Source organism: Neovison vison, chromosome 6 (genome assembly GCF_020171115.1).
Source record: "Neovison vison isolate M4711 chromosome 6, ASM_NN_V1, whole genome shotgun sequence".
In the NCBI taxonomy this organism is placed as follows: Eukaryota; Metazoa; Chordata; class Mammalia; order Carnivora; family Mustelidae; genus Neogale; species Neogale vison.
The window spans coordinates 154,429,787-154,442,240 of record NC_058096.1 but is presented as its reverse complement, the minus strand read 5'-3'; the positions used below and the strand labels follow the sequence as shown (position 1 = coordinate 154,442,240).

Genomic DNA, 12,454 nt, shown 5'->3' with positions numbered 1-12,454 from the left:
CTTGCCCTCATTTTCGACCCACGATGCAGGGTGGCCTCGCCTTTCTGCAAAAGACTGAGTTCCAGTCTTTTAGAACTGGAATTGGGGTTGTCTTCTAAGACATTCACTAACAACATAATGAATTAAACCACTTTTTTTTTTTTAAAGATTTTATAAGAGAGAGAGAGAGAGCATGAGTAGGGGGAGGGGCAGAGGCACAGGGAGAAGCAGATTCCCCGCTGAGCCGGGAGCCTGAAAACGCAGGGCTTGATCCCAAGACCCTGAGATCATGTCCTGAGACAAAGTCAGACATTCAGCCCAGCCACCCAGGCACCCACCTCCCTTGTTTTAACCGTGTTTATTCACTTGAGTTTGGGTAGGAGAGGCTTTTGCAAATCATACTGTAAGAAGGAGGGCACGTTCTCAGAAGCTCTGGCAGAGAAGTGCTGTGGATCCTTGATTAAGCTGAGGCAGTTTGCTGAGGATCCAATCCAGTGATGTGTGTCGGGCTCTTCCTGGCCTTTCTTCCCCTGCCGGGACCTTAGGGCTCCCACAAGCTCTGACCTCCAGTCTCCTTGGAGTGAGTCAGCTTCTGCGGCCCATGCACCAGCCTTCATTCTCTCTGCTCGAGCAGGCGTCTCTGAGAAGCATCACTGACACAGAGGAAATGTAATGTTGGGTTGAAACGGGAGACCTGGGGAGGTTTGTGTGCACACTGATGTGTGTACTTCATATCAGTCATGTGGCAGGATCTTGCAGAAAGACTTCCTGGCCACCTGAAAAAGCGCAAGAAAACTGGGTTTAATTTCCAAGTAAGGCAGACAGCAGGAGGAAGTGTGGTCTCAGGTGGTCCTGTAAACACATTGCAGCAGGTGAGAAGGTGAGCACAGAGAATGGACATTTGCTGTGTGGACAAATGGGAGATCACGTTTTCTGAAGGAAGGATGGTTCTGCTTCATAAAGCTTATGGCCGCCTCACTTGAGCAATTGATTTGTTGATTTGTTGAGTCTGCATTCAGTACTTGGTGAGAACAACTAATTTCAAGTAGGAATGATTGTACTCAAGATGGTGGCTCCCCTTCCTGTGGAGACGGTTAAGGACTCGGCATGCCGCAGTACCCTCTTCCCCTAGTGTGGGTACATGCTGGTAGCTTGATTTGTTTTTGATTATCTTTTTCCTCCGAAAGCAAGAAACCCAGGGCATTGTCCTCTCCTTCCCCAGCTGCCCCGCCCCTGCCTTAAGGGGAAGTCTACTAACACAGAGTACTACCCACCAGCTCACTACAAAGGAAGTGGCAAGAGCAGCACCTTTGCCCTTGGAAGGGACTGGGACTGGGTCCGAGCTTTCTGACTTCAGTGGTGACTGGGCTGTAAAATCCCAGTGAAATGAGACCACTGTACACTTCAAAACTGAACTCCGGAGGAGGGAGAAAAAAGAGTCAGGAGGGGCAGGTTGGTCCGAAGATGACCCTACTGTTCCTAGCCTTTCAGCCATTCCGGTAGCAGCACTGAGACACAGCAGGTGGGTGTCTAAGAGGTGAAGCTGGAGGAGAGGTAGAGTGGCCTTTGGAGCCCCTCCTCCTCCAGCTTCCTAGCAGAGAGCCAGGGCAGCCTGCTTCCCCCTCCCCAGAGTCATCTGGTGAGTCTCCTATGGAGCAGGATGGGGCCAGGGGTCCTTAGTTATTTCAGTATATTCTGGCAACACAATTTTCCAATGATGTCAAACAACACACATTACGACGAGGTTGGAGACGAGGCACACAATGGGGGAAAATGCAACTCTTGGCCCGGGGGAGAGCCTACCCGCCGTGGGATTCACTGAGGTCTTCCCAGTGGTCTCTCCAGAACTGGGGTCATTCAAAGGTGATTAAGAATAATTTGAGAAATATGTCTATGGAAAATGTCTATCTTGATGGAAATTTTTTAAATGCCTATCCCAGGGAAGAAGAGCCCTATATTTTTTCCCCCGAGTGTTGGTAAGGAATGGCCAGCATGTGTATGTTAGGCCGGAGATCTTGATACTGGGGTCTTGGAAAATGCGGTGCTCCGTAATCCCTCTTGTACATTCTGCTCATTAACTTGCCTGTTAACTATGTAATTGGAAAAATCAGAATCAAGCAATTGAATTAATAAACTTGCATCGAGGAAAACAAGGTCTCTTGGCTAGCCTGAGTTACAGCATTATAAAATTTGTGTTTTTCCTTTAATTTTTATTTTTGTCTCCCTTCCTAAAGTAATGCCAGCTCTGAGGCTTTTTTTTTTTTTTTCCACACTTGGTGTAGTGATATTAATTGATGTGAGTAGAAATAGTCTCAGAGTAAATTTTCTCGTAACTAAGGTAATTTCGGTCTGTCCCGGGGGTGTCTGACTTTTGCTTAGTAACAGAAAAGTTTGCATTAGATATAAAGTGGTTTTGGGTGGTATAAATTAAAAGGAAGATATTGTATCAGCATAGTCCAGGTAAGGGAGCTCATACCCATATAGTTTTTTGAAGAGTGGGAAATTTTCTTTTTTGGGGGGGAATGTCTGCTAATAGGGGATGATGGAGAAAAGGAATGGGCATGCACAACAGCTGAAAGAACTAATAAAGAACCCCAGTAAGGAACTATAACCCGAAATAGTCCTCTTCCACCCTGTGGCTAATAGGACTGGCTTACAGAGAAATACTTTGTTTCTCTTCAATCATTTCTAAGCATATGGGTCCCTACTTCTGCTGGACCTGCTGGTGATTTTTATCAATGATCTTGTTTTAGCCAAACTCGGGCCCTGAACTGGTTTTGTCCGAAGATGAAAAAAGTGACACTGAAGATAAGGAAGAGACAGAATTGGGCGTCATGGAGGATCAACGGAGTATAATTCTTCATCTCATTTCACAGCTCAAACTGGGAATGGATTTGACTAAGGTAGGTTGGCATGTCCCACTGGGTTTGCAGCCCGTGGTTTGGGTTCTGTCTCTCCTCACCTCCCCAAGCCTCTTCTACTCACATTCTCATCACCGTGGTGAGACTGGGGAAGTAGAGTGGGGAAAAAGGCCAAAATGGCATTTGAGCATGGATATTCCAAGGGATGATTTGAAAGGATGTTTTTGTATCAGTGCTCATCCCAGAGCATGAGGACTCTGTCCTAGCATCTAAAGAAGTACAGGAGATGATAGGGAAAATTCAAGATAAGATTTCTTTGTTTCCTGCTGTGTTCTAGAGAAGATTGAAGATGTAGAGACAGATGTGGCAGATGAGACAAATGTGGCATATTGACCCCAGAGGAAGGAAAACGGCAGCACCAGGAGTGAGGCCGCTGTGAGCCTGGCCACAACCTCCTGCCAACTGGCATTAGCTTTAACGGCTGGTCCCCAAAGGGCAAGCTTGTTGGGAACTCGGATCCCATTACCCACCTGCAAGGAAACAGACCTGTTGTTTGGTAGAAGAGCAACTGACTCTTCCTGGTGCTGTGCTCAGCCAGGATTCTTCCTGGGGGGCAGTATTAGGAGAACCTGGTGTCCTGACTACTGATGGCAAGTTGTTGAGCCCCTAGAGATCCTCCCTCACCCCAAGCCATGGCTTCGTTCTGGAGGCAAGCAGGGAAAGCAATTCTATATGTAGCCGAAGGGTTGCATGGTGGCATGGGTGGGGGGGCTGGTGCCCACCTTTTTACATTTCTAGCCAGATGCTGAATCCTGTTGCCTCCCTAGGAGGGTGCGGCGAGATAGGAGGGAGCAAGCAGGGCCCCAGCCTGGTGCTGGACTCGTAGTAGGCGCGACATCACTCTTAACCTTACTGAGCGCTTCCTGTGTGATGAGACTGCGTGGTATGGTAGATGGACGGCTACTGGGGAGAGACCGGGGCAGGGTGTGCTGGGAAATGGAGGTTCTAGAATCTGAAGGCCAGCCAGAAAATGGTGGACATGCTTGAGATGGTCCACGCCACTGAAGGCACCTCCCCGTGGAAACTGCTGTCAGAGAGGTTGGGTTGTTTGGCTGCCGTGATGGGTGTGGATACCACAGGTTCATCTCAGACGGTGCTGGAGGCCAGAGAACCAGGAAGGGGAGGGGAGGGGCGAGTGTGAGATATTCTTTGAAGAGGAAGATGACAAAATGGTGACTGGTCGCTTACGGGGGACCAAGGAGTCAGGAGCCTCCAAGAGGACAGAAAAGCCTTTTCTGTGGAATGTTTTCTGCATTTAAATGTGAGCGTCTGATATTCTGGGAGACTGTAGCACTCTAAAGAAAATGGTGGCCCCATGCTGGGGAGGCCTGACCTCAGAAGGTTCCCTGCCTTCGCCGCTCTCAGCGCTGTGCTTGGATCTGCTCACTGTGCCGTGAAAACCTGGTCTGTGTTATCCTGCCTCATTCCCTCCGATTCAGCCTTCTAGCTCTAGAATGGTCCTGTCCTTTTTGCTAGAGGAATCATTTAAATTTTTATTTCTATAGATTTATTTTAAAGATTGATTTACTTATTTTAGGGAGTCAGAGAGAGCATAGGAGGGGAGGGGCTGAGTGTGGAGCCTAATGCAGGCCTTGATCCCACGACCCTGCGATCACGACCCGAGCCAAAATCAAGAGTCGAATGTTTAACTGACTGAGCCACCCAGGCTCCCCTAAATGCTTGCTTTTATAAAAGCCACTTTTTTACTCTTTTGGATTTGTGGACACTTCAGATAGAGCTTCAGTTAAGATCTGGTGGAAGGAATGTGGGTAATAATATAGGCTAGTATGATCTAAAACCACATTTCCAAACTGTGGGTCGTGACCCATTTAGTAGGTTGTAAAACCGATGTAGTGGGTCAAAGGATCATTTCTCAAAAATGAAGTAAAACACCATGGAAAATCTCAGCGTATACCTCCCATGAAATTTTTATTTCAATTCTGTGGATGTGCGTGTACTAGGTCACAACGTAAAACATATTCTCGTTGTGGATTGTATGAAAAAATATTTGTGAAGCCTTGACATAGAATCATGAATGATCTAGGAAAGAGAATGTCAGAGACACTGAAATTATCCAGGTCAGATGTGGAGAAACACAATAAAATAGCGAGAGGGCTCCGTTACAGCGGGTTGAGCATCTCTGAGACCTCACGTTATGGCTCTCTTGTTTTAAAATAAATCCTAGGAGCCATGCCTCTCCTGTTATTATTTTGTTAGGATATAATTGCTTTGCATTTTGGGAGCCCTGGTCTATTCCTAGAAGAGCCAACTGTTAGGTTTATCGAATACTCAGCTGGCTATTTGAAAGGAAAGCTTTTCTAGTCCGAGGTGCACTAACTTACTCACTGGGAAGGAGCTATTATTCGAAAACCAAGGGAAAAGTTGATGACCTGAAATGCTTGTGACAGGAAGAGGTAAACCTTTGATTGCCTCGTGGAAAGGTTGATGACTGTCTCTCTTTGCTTACCACCCCCTTCTCTTTTCTTGGCGTTTGCCTCTGTCATGACGTTGAGCTTGTACCGGATTGGCAGGGGACGGATGTAGCCGGAATCTGAGGAGCAGGCACCTGGCTCTTCTTAACTCAGGAATGGCGCTCTGGTCACTCTCCATAAAACGAGTACACCGCCCCATCTTTGAGGAGGTGGCCAGGATTGACCCATCCACCAGTCACCAGCATGGCTGGGTATCCCATGTGACATTGTGCCCCGGTTAATTAACTGTGGTCCCCAGACTGGGCCAGTCTCCTGGGCATGTGACCAGTGGAGTCCCACAGCCCCCATCTCAGAGGCAGCCTGTGCTCGATAGAATGTTGTATTGTTGCTCTCTTGAAATTCTTTTCTTTTCTTTTTTAAAAACTTTTATTTATTTACCTGAGAGAGAGTGTGAGCACGAGCTGGGCGTGGGGGGGGGGTTGTGCAGGGGAAGAAGCAGACTCCCTGCTGAGCAGGGAGCCTACATAGGGCTCCATCGCTGGACCCCGGGATCATGACCCTAGCCAAAGGCAGACGCTTAATGACTGAGCCATCCCAGGCATCATCTCTTGAAATTCTTAATAACTTTGAGTACGGGAATTTTCATTTTCATTTTTCACTTTGCCCCCACAAAACATGCAGCTGGTTCTCCCACTGAAAGCACCCCTGGCTGCCATCCCCCCCTCAGCTACACTTCCGCAACCCCAAGTTGCTGGTGACTACCAACTCCATTTCCACAAATTGTGGGTAGCCTAGAAGGGAAAAGGAGAGAGAGAGAAGGAACCACAGAAAGATGGCGGGCCACAGACGGGCGCTTTGAGGAAGGGACATTTAGGTTGAGCCCAAAGGCTGATGGGCATTAGTGGAAGGAGCGAGAGGGCATTCCTGGCAGAAGGAACAGCATGGGCAAAGCCGGAGAGCATGAGGCAGTGTGACTGGAGTCCAGTGCATGCTGGTGAGGGGCCCAGTTGAACCTGAAGTGGATAGTGCTGTCCAAATCCTGCGCAGCCTCGTGGGTCATGTGAAGGAGGGTGAACTTGATGCTGAGGGCAACAAGAACGCTTCAGAGAGTTGGACATAGGCAAGAAATACAAGGAGGAGGGACTGTGCTCTACCTGGCCTCCAGGGAGAGGGACCACAGAATGCTGGGTGGAACCGGAGGTCTATGACCTCCTTAACCTCCACGTCAGGGATATCAAAGACAGTAATGCGTACATTCACATACTTATGGAGACATGCACCTGCCGGGTAGTGTTCTAGACACTGGGAGTGCAGCCGTGAGCAAACATCCAGCATCCCTCCTGGAGCTCGTGGGAGGGAGGCGGCAGACAGGAAGAGAGAGAGAAAACTGCAGCAGAGCAGGGCTCGATGGAGGGAGCTCCTAGGACACCGTAAGGACTTGGGACTGAGTGACGTGGTGGTCACTGGGGAGTTTTGAGCGAAGAAACACAATCTACTTGTAAGGGATTGTTTTGACCTTTGTGGAAGGTGAACGGGGGTGCAGGCGAGTGGGCTGCAGGCAGCGGGGGAGGGGTAGACACAGAGGAAATGAGAGGTGATGGCAGAGTGATAGGGACAGATTTTGGGTGTACCCACAGGATTCAGATGTCCTGGTTGCGTATGGTCTGGATGCAGAGCATGTGTGAAAGAGGTGTAGGAATGATTCTGGGATTCTGACCTGAGCCCCTACAGGAATAAAAACTAGAGTTGCCATTTGTCTCCATGACCAATTGCTGAGGAATTAACCACCTCAAAATTGTCGCTTCAAATAGCCGTTTTGTTTGTTCTCACTATGTGGGCTGGGCCAGGCTCAACTGGGTGGGCCTGCTGTCTGTCTGGTCCATGGTCCATGGTCACTTGCATGTCTCTGGTCAGCTGGCAGGTTGGTGGTGGGCTGGACGTGGCTGAGACAGCTGGGCCTGTCTTTGTCTCTCCATGAAGTCTTAGGATCTCTACCCGTGTGTCCTTCCCGCATGGTCTTTCTGGCTGGGAAGCCAGACTTCTTACAGGGCGAACTCAAAGTTCCCAGGAGGACAAGTGTGAAGCAGAGGAACCTTTTTAAAACTTGGGCTCCAGAGTGGCACAGTGTCACTGCCTCTGTACTGATTAAAGCAAGTGTGCTTTGCAGGAGCCGTGGTTCACGTGGTGCCCCTGATGGCCACCGCCCTTTGCAGGGTAGGGCAAGACCATGGGAAAAGCAGGCTGGGGGATAGCATGAATTCCTCATGGGTCTCTTAGTTCTGAGATGGGCATCCAAGTAGAGAGGATGTGTAGGCTGTTGACTTAGAAGTCTGAGGGTTCTGAGCGAGGTTCAGGCACAAGGCTGAGAACAAACAAGGAACAGAGGATTTTTGAAGCCAGGAGGTGGGAATGAGTCCTGCTGGGGAGTGAGTGAAGATACAAGGAATGTCCAAGGACTGAGTCCTGTGATGCCCCAATTTGTAGAGGTTGGGGTCATGAGAAGGATCCTGGAAAGGAGGTTGAGAGGGCCAGCTAGGAAGGTAGGACAGAAACCAGAGAAGTGTGAGTTCACAGAGCCACGGGAAGGGAATAATTCCAGGAAGAGAAGAGCTGTCGGCTGTGTGGAACTGCTGTGGGGTGTCCAGAAAGACTGGCCCTGGAAACAGACCATTGCTTTTGTTTTTGTCAGGGTTTGATGGGGTGGCTTTAAGGGAGATTAAGAAGAACAGTGATGGCAGAGAGGAAGGATGGCTGTTTCAAGAGCTTTGAATATAGTAAAAGGGGAGCAGAAAGTTGGGTGGAAGCCAGAGGTGGACCTGGCCTTGGGAGGCTTCATTTCTGAAGGTGTCTTGGTGCTGGTAGGAATATAGAGGAGAGGGGTGGTGGCTGCAGGAACCCGAGTAGGAGGAGGGCAGGGGATCCAGAGCATGGGCAGTGGGTCCCCCTTGGACAGGACAGTGTAGCCATTGCCTCTGGGGAGCAGGCAGAGCCAGGGTGAAGCAGCTGGCCCTGAGCCAGACTGTCAGGGCTGAGCCTGAGTTCCCTAACCTGAGTGCCTCAGTTTCCTTACTGTGACCCCGGGACAGCTGTACCTTCCGTGGGGCTGCTCTGTGCGCATGTGTACCCGACGTGCGAAGGCGTCAGCGGCGTGCTTGCTGAGTGCTGCAGGGGAGCTGGCTCTGTGACGATCGTGGGCACGCTCCGTGCACTGCTTCACTTATCCCAGGGACCACAGAAGCAGGGGGGTCATGTGATACGGAGTGAGGTTTGTAAGAGATTTGAGGAGGCCAAACACGGCAGCAAGGAAAGGAGTGATGGTCTCAGGGCAACTTAGAAAGTGGGAGGATGGCCATACCCTCCCACAGGGGCACTTAAGTTTGTTCTAGGTCAGAGACGTAAAGTGAGACCCATCTGCGTGTTGTCTCGCCCCCTCCAGGGAGGCGGAGCTGCAGGTTGAGGCATAGAGAATGAGAGGAGCTGGATTATGGCAGAGTTGAGCTTCTGGGGGAGAAAGTGGCAGAGCCTGGGGGTTGGGGGCAAGGATAAGAGGGGGTAAGTGTAAGGCGGGGCCGTGGACTCCATGCCCACATGGCAGGAAACGAGGTAGGGGACAGAACAGGGTCGCCGGTCTGTTGGTCTTGGTGGGGCTGGGATGAGGTGGAGTGAGGTGGGACATCTGGGGTAATGGGTGGAGAGTGGCATGCTGGGAACTGAGGTGGAGGAGGGTCACAGTTGTGGGTAGCAAGGTGACCCACCTGGACTCCTCTGTGGGGGGAGGAGTTAGCCAAAACTCCCAATTTTACGGGATGAGGTGAGAGGGGTATCTTCTAGAACAGTGTATTTCGTGTTGTTCCAGATGGCCCAGCTGAGTCCATAGAGTAGGTGGGAGTCTGGGGGATAGAGATTGTGGTTAAAACTCGTGCAAGGCAAAGGGAAGGAGGATTGGGCTTTCCTCAGGTGAGGAGGTCCCTCCCTCTCCTGAAGGTACACAGTGCCTACCCCATTCTTACCTGAAACTGGGTTCCCCTCTTAGTGTCAAGCCAAGAGACATGATCAAGCCAAAGACTAGGAGAAAGAAGGATTTTACTTGCCACAAGTAAAGGAGAACACCAGGGATGTTTCCCAAAGCAGTGTCTCCCTGAACAACGAATTTGGGGCAGTTGTAAGCCAAGGGTGCATACATAGTGCACACTGGTGAAGACAGCATGGAATTGGGACAGAGCTTAGGTCCAAGTCAGGAGGGCGGCAAGGGTCAGCATCACCAAATCTCCTTCTCCTCTCGGGCCAGTGTCTGAGTGCCCAGGGGACTTTAGAGCCCACAAAGATGACTCAAGAATGTGTACCCAGTCCAGGGAACTTTAGAGCCCACAAAGATTATTCAAGTCCACTTTTTAAAAAATTTTTTTATTTTTTATAAACATATATTTTTATCCCCAGGGGTACAGGTCTGTGAATCGCCAGGTTTACACACTTCACAGCACTCACCAAAGCACATACCCTCCCAATGTCCATAACCCCACCCCCCTTCTCCCAACCCCCCTCCCCCCAGCAACCCTCAGTTTGTTTTGTGAGATTAAGAGTCACTTATGGTTTGTCTCCCTCCCAATCCCATCTTGTTTCATTGATTCTTCTCCTACCCACTTAAGCCCCCATGTTGCATCACCACTTCCTCATATCAGGGAGATCATATGGTAGTTGTCTTTCTCCGCTTGACTTATTTCGCTAAGCATGATACACTCTAGTTCCATCCATGTTGTTGCAAATGGCAAGATTTCATTTCTTTTGATGGCTGCATAGTATTCCATTGTGTATATATACCACATCTTCTTGATCCATTCATCTGTGGATGGACATCTAGGTTCTTTCCATAGTTTGGCTATTGTGGACATTGCTGCTGTAAACATTCGGGTGCACGTGCCCCTTTGGATCACTACGTTTGTATCTTTAGGGTAAATACCCAGTAGTGCAATTGCTGGGTCATAGGGCAGTTCTATTTTCAACATTTTGAGGAACCTCCATGCTGTTTTCCAGAGGGGTTGCACCAGCTTGCATTCCCACCAACAGTGTAGGGGGGTTCCCCTTTCTCCGCATCCTCGCCAGCATCTGTCATTTCCTGACTTGTTGATTTTAGCCATTCTGACTGGTGTGAGGTGATATCTCATTGTGGTTTTGATTTGCATTTCCCTGATGCCGAGTGATATGGAGCACTTTTTCATGTGTCTGTTGGCCATCTGGATGTCTTCTTTTCAGAAATGTCTGTTCATGTCCTCTGCCCATTTCTTTTTTTTTTTTTTTCCAATTTATTTATTTTCAGAAAAACATTATTCATTATTTTTTCACCTCTGCCCATTTCTTGATTGGATTATTTGTTCTTTGGGTGTTGAGTTTGCTAAATTCTTTATAGATTTTGGACACTAGTCCTTTATTTGATATGTCGTTTGCAAATATCTTCTCCCATTCTGTCAGTTGTCTTTTGATTTTGTTAACTGTTTCCTTTGCTGTGCAAAGGCTTTTGATCTTGATGAAATCCCAATAGTTCATTTTTGCCCTTGTTTCCCTTGCCGTTGACGATGTTCCAGGGAAGATGTTGCTGCGGCTGAGGTCGAAGAGGCTGCTGCCTGTGTTCTCCTCAAGGATTTTGATGGATTCCTTTATCACATTGAGGTCCTTAATCCATTTTGAGTCTATTTTTGTGTGTGGTGTAAGGAAATGGTCCAATTTCATTTTTCTGCACGTGGCTATCCAATTTTCCCAACACCATTTATTAAAGAGGCTGTCTTTTTTCCATTGGACATTCTTTCCTGCTTTGTCGAAGATTAGTTGACCATAGAGTTGAGGGTCTATTTCTGGGCTCTCTATTCTGTTCCATTGATCTATGTGTCTGTTTTTGTGCCAGTACCATGCTGTCTTGATGATGACAGCTTTGTAATAGAGCTTGAAGTCCGGAATTGTGATGCCACCAACTTTGGCTTTCTTTTTCAATATCCCTTTGGCTATTCGAGGACTTTTCTGGTTCCATATAATTTTTGGAATTATTTGTTCCATTTCTTTGAAAAAGATGTATGGTTCTTTGATAGGAATTGCATTAAATGTGTAGATTGCTTTAGGTAGCATAGACGTTTTCACAATATTTATTCTTCTAATCCAGGAGCATGGAACATTTTTCCATTTCTTTGTGTCTTCTTCAATTTCTTTCATGAGTACTTTATAGTTTTCTGAGTATAGATTCTTAGCCTCTTTGGTTAGGTTTATTCCTAGGTATCTTATGGTTTGGGGTGCAATTGTAAATGGGATTGACTCCTTAATTTCTCTTTCTTCTGTCTTGTTGTTGGTGTAGAGAAATGCAACTGACTTCTGTGCATTGACTTTATATCCTTACACTTTACTGAATTCCTGTACAAGTTCTAGCAGTTTTGGAGTGGAGTCTTTTGGGTTTTCCACATAGAGTATCATATCATCTGCAAAGAGTGATAATTTGACTTCTTCTTTGCCGATTTGGGTGCCTTTAATTTCCTTTTGTTGTCTGATTGCTGAGGCTAGGACTTCTAGTACTATGTTGAATAGCAGTGGTGATAATGGACATCCCTGCCGTGTTCCTAACCTTAGCGGAAAAGCTTTCAGTTTTTCTCCATTGAGAATGATATTTGCGGTGGGTTTTTCATAGATGGCTTTGATGATATTGAGGTATGCGCCCTCTATCCCTACACTTTGAAGAGTTTTGATCAGGAAGGGATGCTGTACTTTGTCAAATGCTTTTTCAGCATCTATTGAGAGTATCATATGGTTCTTGTTCTTTCTTTTATTGATGTGTTGTATCACATTGACTGATTTGCGGATGTTGAACCAACCTTGCAGCCCTGGAATAAATCCCACTTGGTCGTGGTGAATAATCCTTTTAATGTACTGTTGAATCCTATTGGCTAGTATTTTGGTGAGAATTTTCGCATCTGTGTTCATCAAGGATATTGGTCTATAGCTCTCTTTTTGGATGGGATCCTTGTCTGGTTTTGGGATCAAGGTGATGCTGGCCTCATAAAATGAGTTTGGAAGTTTTCCTTCCATTTCTATTTCTTGGAACAGTTTCAGGAGAATAGAAATTAGTTCTTCTTTAAATGTTTGGTA

The 12,454-nt window shown here is 47.7% G+C and overlaps 1 protein-coding gene across 4 annotated transcripts in view; it reads left to right on the top strand.

Moving 5' to 3' along the window:
- OSBPL10 (oxysterol binding protein like 10) overlaps window positions 1-12,454 on the top strand; it is a 309,890-nt gene that overhangs the window by 264,585 nt on the left and 32,851 nt on the right. For all 4 annotated transcript variants that reach the window (XM_044252621.1, XM_044252620.1, XM_044252619.1 and 1 more), the window contains one exon: window positions 2,733-2,882. In XM_044252621.1, the coding sequence (XP_044108556.1) occupies window positions 2,733-2,882 (150 nt within the window). The remainder of the gene's footprint in view (window positions 1-2,732; window positions 2,883-12,454) is intronic.